Source organism: Thunnus albacares, chromosome 4, assembly GCF_914725855.1.
Source record: "Thunnus albacares chromosome 4, fThuAlb1.1, whole genome shotgun sequence".
NCBI lineage: Eukaryota > Metazoa > Chordata > Actinopteri > Scombriformes > Scombridae > Thunnus > Thunnus albacares.
Window position 1 is genome coordinate 3182892 of NC_058109.1, and position 19818 is coordinate 3202709.

Genomic DNA, 19818 nt, shown 5'->3' on the forward strand with positions numbered 1-19818 from the left:
ACACAGAGTTAAAGGCAGAAGTACATAGTAACAATAGAAGATGCACAATAATAGTAATAATAGGACAATAGAATGCACAGGAGCAAAATAATGATAAAAAAATAAGATAAAATAACACAATTAATAGGTGTAAAAACAGTAATTAAAACATATCAAACATTTCCAAAAGCTTTCACAAAGAAAAAAGTTTTAGGACGAGTTTTAAAAGAAGTTAGAGACCAAGTGTGTCTGGAGTTCCCGCTGTGACCTGGGAATGACCAACAGGGCTCCATCTGCGGATCTTAAAGGTCGAGGTGGCACATACCAGTTCAGTAGATATGTAACTGGGAGCAAGGCTGTTTAATGCCTTAAAGGTAAGTAATAAATCAATACAAAGGCTAACTGGGAGCCAGTGTGCTCATACCTTTTTGTCCCAGTGATGAGACGAGCAGCAGCGTTTTGGACCAGCTGGAGACGGTGAAGGGAGCCCCGGCTGATACCAGAATAATGTGCGTTGCAATAGTCGAGTCGAGAATATATAAAAGCATGTATAGTTTTAGATTTTAGAGATGATTTTCAACCGGTAGAAACACAACTTCACAACATTTTCGACTTGATTCTCAAAACAGAGGTTGGAGTCAAATATGAGTGAATAAGTGGAGTAATAAGTGTTCATTTTCACTGAAGGAAGTATGAGACTGTTGACAGTGTTTCTAATGAAGAGTGGGAACGCAAAACACCACTGCAACAACAAAAAAACGATCCCAAAAACAAAGAAGATCCACAAAACTGATTCGGTTTAAGACTCCAGATGAATAATAACATTTTCAGCGGTGAACACGGTGAATAACTCACTAATGAGCTCTTACACAAGGACTCAGTTACACAACGAAGGTGTCACGTCTCCCATTAATGCAGAAATGCTGTTCATGTACAGTTATTCTACTGGAATATCATCATCATGTAAAGCACCCTGACTGCACCTTTGATGAGTTGGATATTAATTAAGTGGACCCGTAAGACTTGAGTTCTCCTGTTTTAAAGAAATCATAACTGACAGTTTGGTCGACATCAGCTTTCGTTTTTAAAACCACGTCAAAGTTTTGTATGTTTTTAGCTGCAGCCACAGCTGGTCGACGTGACCCTGCCAGTTGGTCCCAAAACAAGTTTGAAAGAAAAAAAAACCTGAACTGCACATATGCACGTGTGCCACAAAGATACAAAGACTCTGAGTCTGATCACAGCTGAGTCAGTGTTGTGTCAACATGATTCAGTTACGTCTCGTTGTAGCTGCCAACACCCAAATTTTCTACTTCAAGGTTCAATTTATGTCTTTATATTGTATATAATGTTTCATTTAGATTTGTGTCAGAATCAGAAATGATTTTCTCTGGACTGATTTCTTACGCCTGGCGCAAAGCGGCGCCAAGCGCAACCCGAGTGTCTGTTTAAGATCGACACAGTTGTCATTTTCCCGTCCAGTGCCCACATTTTTTAAATAGCAATTGCACTTGCGCCCATCTTAGCACCCATGGGCGTGTTGGTCTTAAAGTGAGGTGTGGTCAGGCGCATTGTTGGTGCATTGCTATCTTGAGGCAGCAGAGAGGGACTGCGCTGTTGACCAACAAAAACCTGGTCTGAAGGCAGTGGCGCAGAGTTTCACTGTTATTTCAAGGAGCATTATCAGGACCGTAATATGTGGCTACACAGGACGCAGCAGCACACAGACATGCAAAAGATTACAAATAAAAGGATTACAATGTTAAAGATTATTATTGTGTATATTAATATATTTTAAAAAATACATGTCATAATGACGGATAAAATTACTTAATTGTTTGACCAAATCTTGGCAAAACACGTCGGTATTTAAACAGACGGACAACAACGGATCAAACATAGACTGACTTTCCTGCTGCATCAACACATGATGACATGAGGAAATAAATGAGGTGAAAACAATGATTCAACTAAAGAAGGAAATAAATCTGCACAGCTTCTATCTGCTGCCAGCAGCAGGATCAGCACCTTGGAGAGCTCATCAAGTCCTGTCAACTGTGTTGATGATTCTTTACATGATTAAAATTAATTTTTGAACAATATTTAACAAATATTCTTTAACATTTTTGAGATTACAGTGATCAAGTTTCCATACTTTCAACAATTAAAAACCCTGCTGATTTGACCTGTTACTGCATGACTGAACAAAACGGTTTTAATGAAACCAAAAATAAACCTTTTCAAAAAACAAATGAACAAATCGCAACAAATTAACGAACAGGATCTTAAACTGGTGGTCTGGGGCCACAGGAGGGTCCAGGAGCAGCAGTGTGCTCGTTATGGATCATGCGCTTTCACTTTGCGCACAAGCAGATCCGTTGCCTCTGCAGAGAAGCGTCTCTTCTGGCAAATGCGCCATCGTAATAACAATCCACCAAGGTGCGAGCGCACCTGGCTCTTAAAGGGAATGGGAGATGACACTCTGATTGGTTTATTGCATGTTACGCTGAAAACACACCCATGATTAATTAAGAGACTAACCCTTTGAACCATGCGCCTGGCACATCGACCATTTTTTCCACCATTAAAATAGCAAAAGTGGATTTGGACACACCCTCAATGCACTTCTGACCGCGCATTTTAGATCATTAAAATAGGGCTCACAGTGTTAAACGCTCATGTTTTGACATAATCATGAGCACAAACAGCACAAAAACAGCAAGATCTTAATGGAAAGACCATTATGGAGAAACATACAACAGGAGAAAGATCAATCAGATCACTTTTAACAGAAACAAATACACACTGCGTTCTTTCCAGCGTGTGCAGCTGAAGCTCTAGACGAGAGTCCAGCAGCGCAGCGGAGCTTCATAACACGAGATACCGAGCAGGACGGAAATGCAAGTACAGTTCTAATTAAAAATGAATATGAGGCAACGCTCTGTCTGTTATGAGAAAAAACATCTTGCCTCTCTATAAGCTCCCCGGGTGCTGCGCAGGAGGACCCAGAGCATGGATTACGTTTGATTGCTGTAGTCGCACAGGAAGAGGAAACAATTTCACACCGAGATGTAAATTTAATTATACTATGTGCCTGCAGCTAGTACAGATCATCCTGCTGTAGCACCATAATGTTCATCACTGATCATAAAGTAATTGTTTTTTTTTTTTTAACTGAAATAGGATATGTCTTCTCTAAGAACATTAACTCACTAATAAAAATACAAAATACACATTTACAGCAAGAAAGTCTCAACTTCAAGCTCTGAGAGAGCGACGAACTGGTCCGACTGTGTTTCTGTGGAGTTTGCATGTTGCTTCTGCATCAGAGACATGAAGGTTAGGGGAAATGTTGCGTTATGAAATTGTTTAACCGAAGTGTAAAGCCTGCCAGATCTTAAAGGATAGGTTCATAATTATAAACTCTGTCTTACAGTAATCAAAAAATAATCATCAAATAGCAACATTCAGAGACAAAAATGATACGAAACCTGCTGTTTCTGATGCAAGCGACAAACATACTCACAGCCACTCACAATGTAGGCCTTCAGTTTCTAAGAGACTTCGAATAAATGCAGTTGAATCAGCTCAAATACTCAAGACACACACACACACACAGACACACACACTCACACACACACACACACACACACAGGTTTATGTAATGTGAAACCCTTTTGAAACTCGCTCAGGTGAGACTGATGAGCTTGTAGCTATGACCTCATGTCTGTGGTGTCATATAACACACACACACACACACACACACACACACACACACACACACACACACATCATACACACACACACACACACACACACACACACACATCATACACACACATACACACACACACACACACACATCATACACACACACACACACACACACACACACACACACACACACACACATCATACACACACACACACACACAGAAAAGCACCACAAAGGTCCTCGGCCATGTGCTGGAAGACACACCGATCAATGACTGCCCAGATATAGATGATGTTACGGCCACTGACACACACACACACACACACACACTTATAGTTATTTCACCAAAGACAGGTTTGCAGCTGATATTGGTTTAAAACTGATATATCGCTGCTATGGAGTAAAATAAAATAAAGTATGGAATAAAGTATCTGTTCAACTGGAAAGTGTGTACATTATATATATGTGTGTATATATATATATATATATGTGTGTGTGTGTGTGTATAAACGCTCACCAAGCACTTTATTAGGAACACCTGTGCAATTTAATGCAATCAAATGCAACAACAAGCCATAAATTCTACTCTTCTACCTTTTTTGTATTTATATACAGTACTGGGCAAAAGTTTAGGTTTACTATAAATGTTTAGATTTTTATCCATTATGCAATACCATCAGGGACGTGTCTGATCGATCCCAAATATATTCATGACATGACAACGACCCCAAGCGTCCAGCTAGAGTCATGTGTTAAAGTGAACCGAGGAGAACCGCTGCCGCTTTAAAAGCAAAGAAATATTGATTTCATTTAGGTTTTTATTCTGCTCACTGAACTTTGCATGAAGTTAATTGATAAATAAAAACCATTCATGGCATCGTTTTACTTTTATATACAGGATATATATATATATATATATATATATATATATCCTGCCCCGGCCGTAACAGAAGCACCACCGTGTTTGACAAATGAGGTTGCAGATGCTTTGCGTCATGAGCTGTTCCTTTTTTTTTTCACACAAGAAAACATTTAACAGCCAAGTGTTGAATTATGTTTAAACTTCGGGCACTAGTGTTAAAAGCGTGTTAGTGTTAAACTCTCCCACACAGTTCTTTCTATATTGATGTAATAAAGCTGAGACTTGGCACTTTAATGTAGTATTTTATTTCACATTAAATGTGCTGAAGCCTGAAGAACAAAAACCAGTCCATCCTGGACTGGATGTACAAATAAAAACTAAATCAATGAACCCACATAAACATAAAGAAAAAGCTGCAGATTACAGATTGTCATGAAATACATGTAAAATAAACATCATAACTACTACCTCGCTGTTTCAGTGACGGTCTGTAAACAACATGCAGAACTCTAGAGATCTTTACTGCATCACATCAAGTGTGGTGTGATGGACAGATGGATGAACAGATCTATCAACAGATCGATGGAGATTTGACAGATGGATGAAGAAGAAGAGGAGGAGGAGGAGGCCTGGAAGTGCAAACCTTCAAATTCTTTCACTTGCAGGACACATTTTTGATAAAGATTCTGGTTTATAACTTCAACTCACACAGACTCAGGTACATAAAACATACAAAATACATCAAACATGTACATCGAGTGATAACCTACAGTGTGCAACAGTGCAGCACAGAAGACTTATTTCACTGTCTGCTGATCAGCTGATCAAATCACACCTGAATGTCGCCATAAACAAGGAAAAGAAAGCTTTGTTTACTGTTTGTAGCACATTTCATCCCCAGCAGAAAACACAATGAGCTTTATAGGAAAAATAAAGAAAATGAAGATAAAAAACAAAATCATATTGCTCAAAAACATCTGACATATTTTGTAATGTTTTGTTTCAGTTTGACAGAAGATTCTCTGCAGACGTCTGGGTTTATAAAAAAAGTCTTAAAACCCTCTGGACAAACAAGCTAAAACCAGGGCTGTTATTTTTGGTTTCTGAAAAGTTTGACATTTCGGAGACAGAGGATCTTTCACCCGACAGCGACTGTATGCTATTTGGCAGATGCTTTTTTATCCAGAGTGCCTCACAGCAACATGGCTGCATACGTTTGAAGCTTTGCGTTGTCCTGGTGGGAGCTGAACCCTCAACCTTTACTGTGTTAGTTACTCCGTTACTGTTACTACGGTTCATCGTCAGCGTTCCTGCAGTCGCTGCTCAACTTCTACTTTTAGTTTTTTCCCCCCGAAACATGAAAACTTCTTCAGCTCAGTATCTCTAGTGTGAGTTTGTGGAACTGCTTTTACCTTGAATAATGATTTAAGGAACTTTGTGAATGTGAGGATTTTTTGCTTTTATATCATCATCAATTGAATATCTTATGGTTTGTATCTTGATCACGGCTTGTTCATTTAGTCTGACATCATGTTTATGTTGTTTTGTTTTGTTAACTAATCAGTACTGGGTGATGTGAGCATTCCTTCGGCATAATAGTGATGGTTTCTCTGAGTTAAAACGACCCGTGTTGATCTCGTCCACTCCTGTCTGCATTTTTGTGGCTGTTTTTCTGACTACAAATTCAGCTCTGATTGGTTCATCTGTCTCTGACCTCTCTGAACACCAGATCTGTGAATTGCTAAAAGAAAAATCTATGATGTACGCAAAGTTTCAGGGATCTGGAGCCAAGCAGGCTACGTTTGATCAGACAAAACATGAAATTTAAAATCGCTTCATCGTCGGAAGTTGAGAACAAAACGTGGCGCCATAGTTGCTGAGCAGCGTAATCTTTAACAGGCTTGTGACAGTGAGTGTTAAGCTCTATGATTGGATATTTCTCACCAAAATGCACCTTGGGAGTTGTAGTTAACGTCTACCTCAAAGTTTTTATGTCCATAGTCTTGTACCTTTGACGTCTTATCAAAGAACCAGATATGTTGTTCATCTTTTGTACTGATGATTCAACCAGGAGAGTTTCATGTTGATCCAAACCGTAGAAGTGCTCAAACTCTTGAGTCATATAACATCATCGACAGGAGGAATGAATGGGAACCGAGGGTGTCTGAAATAGCTCCTCACACTTCACAACTCTATAATGAAAATAAATGTACAGCTACAGCCTTAAAATCTATTTTTATTAAAGTCATAACTTTAAAAGGAAGTGAAAAAGGACAGAGTACTTTTTTAAAAACAGCTTGGATGCTGAAACTACCAGCACTCAAGAGGAAATTTCATTCCATATACTTCACGTATTTTCGTCTTCATCAAATCAAATCAAAATCCAGCGAGGTACACGGAACCGACGGGTAAAGCTCTTCACTCCCTCCTGCTGCTCTTCGCAAGATGCCAGGAAGCCAGAAATCAAGCCACCAGTCGAGCTTTTTACAATCTCAGCCGGCATCTCTTCAGATACCCCCTGAGCCGCGCCGCTCACATTCAACTGACAGACGAGAAACAATCACAGTAGGCACCGCGCGAGTGTGAGAAAGTGTGTGAGAGAAAGGTTTTCTGAACATTTGTGACAAATGCGTCCCTGGCGGCGAGGAGCTGTTGTTGTGTTGCTGCCTGGATGGAGACACAGAGAGAGAGAGAGAGTTGTAGATGGAAGACGATGAAGTGTGTGTGTGATGTTTGTTGATGGACCAATTCCAAGAAATAGAGGTTTGTATATTTGCATGAACTGTCACATTTATACAAAGGTTTGTTTTCTGGATGGGGAGTGAAGTAAAGTAAATATGTACTGTATATAATTTCCTGAATTTATATACATTTAAATCTATCAGCAGTTGTTAATGTAATTTAGACGTTTCATGCAAACAAAGCGCTTAATTTGGAGGTGATGGCGGTTGGATGGTGGACAAAACACAGGACGTTGACATCAGAGACCGAGGTTCACATCACGAGCGTTAGGTGAGATTTAGGCAACAAAAGCATGTTGGTAAAAGGATATTTCTGGTGATTTTCTATGTTTTTCTTCTTGTCAACAAATCTCATGTTTGGATCCGAACCAATAATGAACTGATCTACTAACAAGTATTGTGTGTGTATCAAAGCTTGTAGTCCAGAAACTATTAAAAACACGTCAATGAGCCACATCGCTGCGCTGGGTGACATGTTCCTTCATCATGAAGAGTTTAGTTTGTTTAGAAACGGCTCCAAAGATTAATTAGCATCACGTTTTCAGTCTCAGGAGAGTAGTTCTGTGTAAAGCAGACGCCACTGAGCATGTGCAGAAACACGGTTCAGTTTACAGCTTCACTAGCTTATCGTGCTACATATCACATCCTCTCGACTTTATACTACATTATAAATAACTTTCTGACTACAAGACATTTTTTAGCAGCTAACTTCATGTCAAAGTATTCCCTCTTTATTTCTCTGCTGACACGCTGTTGGCAGCTGGATTCATATTTTCTAGTTGTTTCAGGTCCTCTAATCTGACTACCGACTCTGCTTTGCTGATTTCTGACAGAATACTCTTTGGGAGTATTTTTGTGAATAGAATCTCAAAAGAAAAGAGCGCTTGCAGACACAATACAAATGCTCCCAAAAAAAAGTTGATTTATTGAGTACAATTACAACGTTTTGACTTCTATTCAACATGCGAAAGATTTCACCTGAAGTCTTGACCCAGGTGTGGATATCAGGTCAAGCTTATCAATTACATCAATACGTATTGTAAATCAAATTATTTACAATATTTACACACTTAGAGGATTGTTTTTGCCTCTTTGTAAAAAATAAAGTCAGAAATGTCCTTGTGGTTTGGTGTATTTTGGACAAACTCTGATGATCTCTATTTCTAAGCACAAAACTGCTACACGGACTCACATATGGAATATGCTATGGCACGACATTATGTTCAGGGTAACTATGTCTCTGCAACCTCATTAAAGTTCTGGGGGATTGAAAAAATGTCCCTGTCACGTAGAGTTGGTGGTATAGTTAACTCACTGCTTCACGGAGAGGATTATTAGAATATTGGCTGAATGAAACTCACCCACAAGCAGAGCAGAGCAGTTCGCTTTATGGCAATTTAGGGGCGTTTATTATGTTAATGATGAAATCTCATGAACATTCACCTCATGAAGTTATGACATTCATCAGGATGCAATTTGTGTTTGTCAGGAGAGTTTGTTGAGTCTTGGAACACTTGTACAGACAAACCTCACAGAAAAAAGTCAGAGAGATTTAGGAGAAGAATACAAAAATGTTCTTGCATGAGACCCAATATTCAGAGAGATTTTAGGAAGAAATTCAACCTGAAACAGTAAAAGTGAGGGAGACCAATGCAACCCCAGTGGAAATTACACCCTTACGTAGGCACCTACACACTCTTGACTTCATGTTTTACTGAAGCTCGCTCACATTCATTTGTGTTTAACATAATTTTCGCCTGCAGAAGAAGAGGTAGGGAAACCCTGAGTTTATGCCAGCTGATAAATTTGATCATGTCAGAGATTGTCTCCTCATCATCTCTTCCTGCTTTGTCTCGCTCATCTAATCAAGTTGAAAACACAGAGTGCAGAAAAGATGGGAATGAATTTCATTACCAAACATCTCCAAATCTGCCTCTTCATTCCCCGACCCTCCGCCGACGAGGGAATCCTCCCTGACAAAACGATGCTGACTCCTTTTCATTTTCCTTACAAATATGAAACCGCATCAGCAGACGTGGAGCTCTACGGGCGGCACATCGCAGAGTGATTTCATCCATTAATCACTCGCTGTTCAACACCACTGCAGTCTGTGTTGACTTTTGATTTCTTCTGTGGGATCTTAATATTGTACGTGATGTTTGCAGATACAGGAAGCGGGGAGGAAGAGCACACAGAGTCCAGAGTGATTCAGCTCCCTTTTCTGTTGCCTCTCACAAAAGATCCTCCTGGGGACGATCAAATAAGACTTTCATATCCTGCTCAGATGGAGGCCGGGCGCTGAACCTCAGTACATTTAAAAGGACATTTACTAAAGCAATGTACTTAAGCACATATTTGAGGTACTTCTACTTTACCTGAGTATTTCCATGTCATGCTACTTTATACCTCCACTAATATGATGAGTTTTATAATTATGATGCACTGTTATAGATAAAACTGCCCAACAGAATATAAAATGGTTAAAATAATCTCAGTAAAATGCTATTTACACATTAATACACCTGTACTAATTATCCAATAATAGATATTAGAAACAGTCACAGGGGCCAGATTTTTTATTTTGGCACAGTTTTTTTGTCTGTATTAGTCAGTTATTGGCAGAGAGGTCGACAGGCAGCAAGGACAGGGAGAAAGTCTCTGCTGGACTCAAACCAGGGATGCTGCAGATATGTGGCAACTGCAATAACCATTCAGCTACCGCGTCACTCCAGATATCATCTTATTTTATTCCACACATTCTTCTTCCATGTTCAAACTTGGCTCCTACATTACCCACAAAGCAACCCGACCACTGACAGTGGAGATTGAGGTGTGTTATGCTATTAGCGGCTAATGTAGCCTGGAGCTACTAGCCTCCAGCAGAGATGAGGAGCAGATACCGAGGTCTGGTGTCTCCACACACACCGATGTTTTTACTTTTCAGACTTGTAGTCTTCAGCCACCACCCAACATCTCCCTCTGGAGACACAAAAGGCTTTATACTACTTTTTACACTAAAATCACTTGGAAACAGACGCTGAGGTGTAAAATCAGAGTTCCCCTTTATATTTAAACAACATGAAATACTTATACATTGAGAAGTTTGGCTCATTTTGTTAAAGGAAAAGAAGCAGATAAAGTGTTGATATTCTTCAAACTAAGGTGTTGAAATAAGTATTATTTTAGTATCATACTGGCACAACACATTTCAAACAACACCCAGCCCAACTCTAAACACAAAATACAATAAATAAGCATTTCTAGTAACAGTGGTATAAGCTCAAGTGATACAAGGAGCAAGCAGTGTTACCTGAAGTAATAAAGAGGATAACTGTAAAAATAAAAAGGGATGATAGTGATTACTTGTTCTTAAAGAGAGGGATTAGGAGGAGCACTGTCTGAAATGGAGGATGTAGGAAAACTTGAAATTACTCATTGGGACCAGGGGTGTAATGGTACCTGTATTCATCCCGAACTGTCACGGTACAGACGTTACGGTTCGGTTCATGTAGTCGTACGAAGAATATGCTGCGTGACCCAAACAATTACTGTCAAAATAGTTTAATAATCCACTTAGTCCGATGTGCGGAACAATAATTCGAGTTCCACTTGGAATGTTTTAGCAGCGCACCACTTAGCTGTAGCATGCTCATAGATGTATGCTAACTGGCTTTGGAAAGGTAGCCTGGTTACCGTGGTTGCCCTGTAGTGTCACTGCTGTCACAACGACAAAACGAGAGACCCATAACACTGTCTGAGTGTAACACTGTTATTAAAATATGCTCCATTATCTCTGCAGTGAAACAATACTGCGTCTCCATGTCTCCCTCCCCTCTCTGTGACGGTCGTCTCCCTCCCCTGTCTGTGACAGTCGTCTCCCTCCCCTGTTTGTGACGTGGTCTCCCTCCCCTCTCTGTGACAGTCGTCTCCCTCCCCTGTCTGTGATGGTCGTCTCCCTCCCCTCTCTGTGACGTGGTCTCCCTCCCCTCTCTGTGACAGTCGTCTCCCTCCCCTGTCTGTGACAGTCGTCTCCCTCCCGTTTGTGATGGTCGTCTCCCTCCCCTCTCTGTGACGTGGTCTCCCTCCCCTCTCTGTGACGGTCGTCTCCCTCCCCTCTCTGTGACAGTCGTCTCCCTCCCCTGTCTGTGACAGTCATCTCCCTCCCCTGTTTGTGATGGTCGTCTCCCTCCCCTCTCTGTGATGGTCGGCTTTTCACTTCAGAACAACAATAAAAACAGTTTTCTTTTTTCACTGCAGCACAACTAGACTGTGTCAATAATAGTTATGACCAATGAGCCATTGTTGGATGTTTACATTTTTAGAAATAAAAGACCAAAAAGTTATTTTCTGCCTTTCTTTTTTCCTGCTGTACCAAAATTACACCGAACCTTGAATGTTGTGTACTGTTACACCCCTAAGTCCTTTTAAGATGATACTCACTTCCCTCCAGGTGCTGCTATTTTTTTCTCTGTCTGACATTAATGCAGTGAAAGTTGAGACATATTCAGTTTGGGGCACAGGGGAGTTTGCTTACATACACAGTTTGGAGGATGACACAACCAAACAGCTGAACATAACTGAAAATAAAGGGCAGACACTCTAAAAAAAGTCTGTGTCTTCTCAATGAAGCCTTCAAACCAGTATAACACCTTGAGATTTCACAAAGTTTATTAGAGGAAATATTCAGTATGCTAAACAGCCCACTTATCAGGCCATACACACACAGTTTGGACGGCGGAACTGCCTGGCGGGTTGCACCCGTTGCACTCAAGCTGAGAGACGGTAAATAGTTTAGCAGGGGGAGATAAGGTCTATTTTTATCACAGCAGACAGACGGAGGAGAAACACTGGCAGGCTGACGCACAGGTTGAGGCATCAGAGAGAGACGGACACAGACAGACAGACGATCAGGTGGACAGACAGGCAGGTGGACAGAGATGCAAACAGACAGCTGGGCTGAGAGAAAACACTGGTGAAGCTTACAAACTTCTGTGCTGGAAGCTTTTCAATGCACGAGGAAAAAAATGTCAGCGCTGTTTTATTGTCACCACTTTAAAGGGTTTAGTATTCTTGAAACATCAAAGTATTTTTGTTATTTCCACAGCAAACATATGAGCATAAAAGGCAGAACAAAAGTTTCACCTCATGCCATTCTCTGGTCTTGCACACAACCTCACTGGATCGCTTGGATTCAATAAGGTTTTATTTTGATCTTGGACTAAGTTATGTGGATATACTTTAAGCACAACACTGTTATCTCTGAGATCCCTTATAATATCCCGTACGATCTATGAGATAACAGACTTTTTCGCCAATCCGTAACTTTCATGCTCCTGCGGATGTTATCCAGTTCATGAAAAGGCAGTTTCAGGGTTCTGGAGCTCTTCATGGATATTGATGGATTCACAGTAAGTGCAAAGAACGTGGCGTTCTTGTGAGAGAGGAGGATTCACGGCTAATCCTGGCTGCTTTCTTCAAACTTCCATCCGACTGAATGCGCTCGGTGCCTTCTACAAAAGGGGAACGGACAAAATAGTTAAATTTAGGGCACGAATTATCAAATCGACAGCGCTAATTATTAAATTCAGGGAAAAGATTAGTTTGTTTTAGTGTCACCAGATTATTCATGTGTTTTAAAAATTGTGGTTATTCTTTGGTGTACTTAGGTTAGTAGTAGTTGTATTATTTTGTGGATCATGTGGATTCATGAGATGCAAAAATATCAGCCTCTTGTCAGGTATATTCACACAAGCTTTCAGTTGTTTTAAGTCACCAACGCTGCCATTTCTCCCAGTCAGTACAGTCTGCTTGATAATCCGGAGCACTGGTGGGAAGAAGTTTGACAGGCTGGTACCACAGTTTGTTCCCAGCAGGTCCAGCATGTCGAGGCAGTAATCTCTCAGCCGCAAGCCTTCATGTCTTTTCTTCCTCACTTCTCTTTTTCATGATTTAATTTCAAAGTGGAAAGTGAGTCACCTGATGTAAAAAACAAGGGATGATTTAGGTACATCATCTTTTTAGGAAGATGTCATCATATCAACCAACTGAGCACAAGAGGAAAAAGAGACCATTGACCCTTAAATTAATCACTGATGCTGCTTCAGGCACAAGAAATTAAGATTTAGATAAAATTCTGACACAGACACTGTTCAGCACCTTCCCTGACTGCTTCCACCGCTCGCACTGAAGTGATAATAATCATTTTCTGCTCTGTAGGCATGAAAATTCATTTCGTGAGGTCAGCAAAAGCAAAATACAAGAGCACAAGGTATAGATTTTGCAATGAGCTGGTTGTGTTTTATACTTTATGATGTGTTTTATTTGATTTTGCTTCACTGCGGAGGGTTTGTGAAGCTGCAGGTTCAGGGTCGCTGTGCAATATACGCTGCATCACACAAACAGAAACACTGAAAATTGGTTGCATCAGTGAAACTTAAATCATCCGGATTCACTGCAAACTCACAGCTGTCATACATAAAAATCTGAATATTAAAGCACAAATATTTACATTATTATATACTTTTGTTTTACTCTGTCATTTATGGCCTCATCATCTGTATTATTGTTTGTGCTTTCAGACTCTCTAAGGTCTCTTCTCAGCCTCAATATTCATACTTCTCTTCATTTTTTACTGGTTTTCAGTTATTTTAAAACATTTGGCTGCAATTATTCGACTAATTGTTGCAGCTGCTGATATCACGGCTGCTTCCACTGAGTCATACCATGTTCAAAGTGAAAACGCTACAAAACAGCCAAGCGTGTTGAAGTGTTGCTCAAGTGTTCGTTGGCGTGGTGATGTCGTCATGGGCTTGTGTACAATTAATTTACGATTATCTTTAGTAACTAGTAAACAAGATTTAGTATTAAATAACACACTACCACAGGTTGCCTTTGTGTGTTTTAAAATGTACGTTACATACCTGGTACTCCTGCAAGCCAAGCTGCTTGTTTTTGTGTAAGTGTCACAGTAAATGAAAAGGTTAAATAGAGCAGAGAACTGGCTGACGGCAAGAATCAGGTTTTCTTCCATTTTTTAGATGGAACGGAAAAGGAATTGTGGGGAGAGAGAGAAGGGGAGTGGAAATGGTGAAATAAAAACATGATTGGTTGACGCTTCCGTGTCTGAAAACCAGCTCGTCATGCAGTCACACGTGTCGGGCGTCAGTTTGTATCTTCGTGTCGCCGGCTGCCATTGAAGATGACTCGGAGCCTGTTGAACACAGTCAGGAGGAGTCAAGATTACAGACAAGTGTTGAAGATGTTTTTACACCTTTTCAACATTTAGCTAGAATGTGACTCAGGTTTTGGTCTCGAATGCTTGTTGGATTCACATTTTTTATGCTTCCCAAGATTCATGAAGTGTAAATGGAGTCTTTAATTAGGTAATAAACAAGCCTGACCGATGCACATTTATCAAAACGTTATTAATACATTTGATCATAACTTGACCTTTAGTAAACATCTTGTAAGAACAGTAATAGATGGATGTTGTCATAGCAAAAACAACAAAGACAAGTGACTTAGAGAACTAATCAAATACTGGAACATTACAGCTTTATTTTACTGTTTTCTGTCAACTAAACATAATAACCTTGTTACTTTGATAGTTTAACTATTTCCTTCAAAGTTTTTATGCACAATTGGATGAAAAGGTGCCTATTAATGCACACTGATGTTCCAAAAAAGTCCAAACTGAGCAATTATGCTTTGAAAGCCGTAAATCTCAGCACCCGGTGAAGTGATCATTGGAATTATTGGTTCTGATCATCAATCCTGTCAACGCCCTGATGACATAATCTGGTTATTTTTGTCCTCCAGGATAATAAAAATCTCATTTATCCCACTTTTAAGGACAGTATTACTTTCGTTGAGGACATGAGTGTGCTGCGGTCTCTCTGTGGGCAGCACCTCAATAATCCAGCGCCGCTTCCTTCCTCGTCTTCTCTGGATAATTGTGTTTCTCAGATCTTTTTTGTCACTGAAAAGTGTCTCTGTGGTTTATGAAACTCCCAGAACATCTAATGAATCACTGCCCACCAGCTATGAGAACACATTTTGTCCAAGTCAGAGAAGAATATTAATTAAATATGTTCACATACGGAGGTTTTAATCTCGCCAGTGATTTATGTTCCTTCCACATGTTGTGTGAAAGACTCGCGTGTGTGTGTGTGTTTGTGTGTGTGTGTGTGTGCAGAGCTTTGATGGCACTGTAGTAATTGTTGTATAATAGCAGCTGGTGAATTATTTAATTCAAACTGCTTCCTCTGAGCCAGTAGCAGCTGGCCCACTCATCAGCACACACACACACACACACACACACACACACACAAATATGGGCATACATCTAGGGGTGAAAGGACACACACACATACAGTATGCACAAAGACATACACAGGGATGCACTTACACACACAAACTTGTACTTCCACACACAAGCCTACTGACTAATGCAGTGTTGAGATCCTCAGAGACTTCATTGCAGAGTGCTGTGTGTGCATGATGAGAGTGTGTGTGTGCATGATGAGAGTGTGTGTGTGCATGATGAGAGTGTGTGTGTGCATGTGTGTCATGCAGGGCACACTCACACAATAAATAGATCAGAGGTTCTTTTGCCTCCGGTTCAGCATTTTTGGCAACTTTTCTGTTGCATGTAATGTAGTTATTTGTTGAAGGAGTTTACAAAATGAAATCCTAAAGAGGACATATGATGCTTTTTGTGATCTTCTGTTATTTTTTATATATTTTATTCTGATGTCGAGTGTTAAACATGGTCAAAGCTTGAGGTGAACGTATGTAGAAATGCTGCCTGTAAGTCCAAACTCAGGGCTTCAACCTGCTCCGAACGCTTCATTTGCAACGTTTTTTTTCTACCTTGCTGACGAGCTGACATCGGCTCGTCACACATGCCCATTAACAGCCATCTGTTTTCTAGCCTTGGTTGCTAAGGTGGTTGCTAAGGTGTTTGTTTGTGTTGTCCGCTCTCATAACAGATCAGCTTTTGGCTCCAACATGTATGGATGGATTTGAGAAGTTGACATTTATAATAAAGATGGTTGAGTGAGTGTGTGAGAGAGCGAGCGGCAGAAAAGTGACAGTGAATGTGAGCGGAGCAGAGGAAAAGGTTAGCAGTAAGTTCTCAATCTGGCAGGAAATGTACAGTACAGACTTGTCAAGACCAAGGAAAGTCACGTCTGTTGTTTCCTCAAGTGCTGGAAAATTGAAGGGTGTTAGCTCCAAATTTAGCAACATAATTAGCTAAACAGAGAAATAGAGAACGGAGAAATGTGTAGCTGCTGAGTCTCCCAACTGTTGCTCAAGTTTAAGTGACAAGTAGGAATTATGACTCGTATGAGTCAGAGGGAAAGGAGACAAACTCTGTGAAGGGAGGATGGATGAGTCAACAAAACATTCAACTTTAACATTTTTCATTTCTGCTTACTTCCAACAAGTAAGAACACAGTTTCTCATAGCCATGACGATGGATGTCCCCCTAACCTCAAAGCAGCTATAATCAATATTTTTATATATTTTGTTATGAATATTATCACAGTCTGTGTCAGTGTGTAATGTGTTTGGCTGGTAGTGATGAACCTGCAGAGGATTATCAGTGACTCTGCAGCTCCTCTCGGCTTTACGGAGCTTTATAGTGAGTTTCAGCTCGTTGTTTATCTGTCCGGCTGCAACTTTACTGTTCTGGTTCACTCTCAGCGTCTCATAGCGTCGTTTTCAGAGAGAAAAAGCTGTAAAAAGCCGCTGTACACTACCTGCTCACCACCAAACGGCAAACAGACACAGTTAGCTGTAGACTAGCTGGTGAACATAGTGGAGCGTTTAGCAGCTAAAGAGCCAGATATTTCCCTCAGGAGTCGGTGGAGAACAAAAACAGAGCTAAAAGAGAGTGAATATTGGACTCACATTCACCAGGTGGACAGAAACACAACTCCACATGAATGATAATGTTGCTCCGTAACTGCTGGATGTGGAAATAAACAACTATTTGCTAACAAGTTCAACATATCAACTTAAAAGATGATGATATGTCAGTGTTGTGTTCATTACCTGTTTCTGCTGAAAGCTAGCAGACAAAAATCAGTTAAAAACATTACCAAGTCTTTTTGCTGTCAGATCATAAAACATATTTATTTGATGTTATTCTCTTAATAGGGGCGTCAGTTTAATTTGGAGGACTTGCATATTGTAGAGAAATGAGTGATTTGTATGTACATATATATATGAAAGTGTGTATGAGGTGGTGTTGTGAGTCAGGGCCCATCTTTCTCTCCGGGGAGAAGTGACAGACTGAATCCCTCAGCGCTGGTAACCTCCCCGCGTCCGTCATGGTAGTTAGGCAGACGTTCATATTGTAGCTGAGTGCTGGTTGATGGGCTGTACTGGCTGAGAGAGGCTGGCACACACTTTGAAATATTAATGACCTACTGTAGAGAAGGGCTCAACCTCCCCCCCCCACCCCTCGTTATCTCTCCTTCCTTTCCCTCTTCAACCCCTCCATCTCTCTGCTGCTCTTTCAACTCCCTTCTTTTCATTTTCCTCTCCTCTCTCTCTCTCTCTCTCTCCTCTCCTCTGCCCCCTTCTCTCTCTCTCAGGAGGGTTGTGACATTGTGTTATGTCACATTAAAGAGACAGACGCGCTGCAAAGTGAAAAAATACGACATAATAGGAATCATCCGAGGAAAACTTGTGGATCCGGCATCGATTTTCGGATCAGTGTGAATCAAATTTTCTGTGATTCGGGGAGGAAAAGCTCTTTCCTCATCCTTTCATCTCTTTCTTTCTCTCACTTTGTCTCCGACAGATTGGACAAATCTCTCTTCTCTCCTCAGCCTCAATCTCTTTCTTTCAGTTTGTCATCCTTTCTTTCTTTCTCTCACTCTGTTTCCCACATTAAAGGGAAACTCCTGCATGAGGAAACGTAATATTTGTGCCTTAATTGCCGGTTGCTGTAATAAGTGACATGTTTATACAGAATACTGTAACGATGTGTGATTAATGTAACACAATAATGCTTCAACCTGCATCCACTTCATAAAATCTGTGGTTGTAAACACTCACAGCCAGAGATGTGTTCTATGTAGGGCTGCGACTAATGATTATTCTCATTATTGATTAATCGATTAGTTGTTTGGTCGATAAAATGGTGAAAAATGTTGATTTCTCTTTTCCAAACTGCAAGATTTTGTCCCGACCAACAGTCCACAACTCAAAGATGTTCAGTTTACTGTCAGAGAGGATTAAAGAATTTAAAGAAAATAAATTTTTTCTTAAAAAAATGACTCAAAACATTTAATTGATTATCAAAATAGTTGCTGATTAATCGTAGAAAAAAAGCATGTAACATTTCAGCTCGTTCTGAGTTAAAAAATGTGTAATTTTGGGGATAAAGATGAAAAAAATTGCCAGATCTGTAACTTGTGTCTTAATTTATTTGGACAGAAAACACTAAATGCAGCTTCTGTCTTTAAATCCTACAAGTAGAATCTGCTCATTGAGTTTTTAAAAATATTTTCTCATCCAAATACTGATATCAGTGAGACAAGAGCACTCAAAGGAAATTAAAATGAAATACTCCACAGTTGTATAAATATGTTTCATTTTTAATTTCATATATATAGAATCGGCTTCCCCTCTTCGCTGATTAGTCATCTAATCGTTCAGTTGGATCTTTTTTATGGAGACTTGAGTCATTAGTCATTACTGGAAAATAACATCACTGAAATATTCACAAACGTGTTTGGTCTTTAATATTTTATGAGATCCTTCTGCATGGCTGCATTCATCTGCAGCGGGAAGATAATACTGGAGGAGCCGTTTCACATGTTTTCAGTTAAATGGATTAATCTGTTAGTCAAAGAAATTTTACTTCTATTAGTTGAGCTCATTACTTCTAGTTTATTATTCAGTATCACCAACATACTGTATGTGGAATATAGTCTAGCAGAAGTTGGATTTATGTTTCGCTCTAAAAATGTGTTGTCTGCACTTTTTTTCAATGGTTAAACTTGGATTTTTTAATAGAGTTGTAATGGATTCTTACTTTATTGATCATTCTTTGTACCTGCTCCCTCTCTCTCTCTCTCTCTTTCAGACGTGGCTGAAGAACTACGGCTACCTGCTGCCTCACGACGTCCGAACGTCAGACCTGCGGCAGGAGAAAGCCATGCAGTCCGCCGTGGCCGCCATGCAGCGCTTCTACGGCATCCCCGTGACGGGAATACTGGACGAGACGACTATAGAGTGAGTCAGCGGAGAGGAAGGAGAGGGGTGCATAAGAGCCAGAGATAATCTCAGAGAGAATTAACTGATATCCATCTATCTATGTAGGCTTCAGTGTCAACAGATAAGTCATTTTTTTGTGAAATTATGTGTGTTTTCAAACAGATACTTATCATGAATAGTTTGCTCTAAAAGCCCCTGAAGTACAAACTATAATATGTCCTCCCTCCTCCATCATGTGGAGGACGGACGGACTCTGATGCTGTGTCTCAAATCACGTACTTCTGTTA

At 40.2% G+C, this 19818-nt stretch overlaps 1 protein-coding gene across 1 annotated transcript in view; it reads left to right on the top strand.

Moving 5' to 3' along the window:
- Nucleotides 1–19818, top strand: part of mmp24 (matrix metallopeptidase 24) — a 77967-nt gene that overhangs the window by 11384 nt on the left and 46765 nt on the right. The window contains exon 2 of the mRNA XM_044349993.1: nucleotides 19401–19549. Within this exon, the coding sequence (XP_044205928.1) occupies nucleotides 19401–19549 (149 nt within the window). The remainder of the gene's footprint in view (nucleotides 1–19400; nucleotides 19550–19818) is intronic.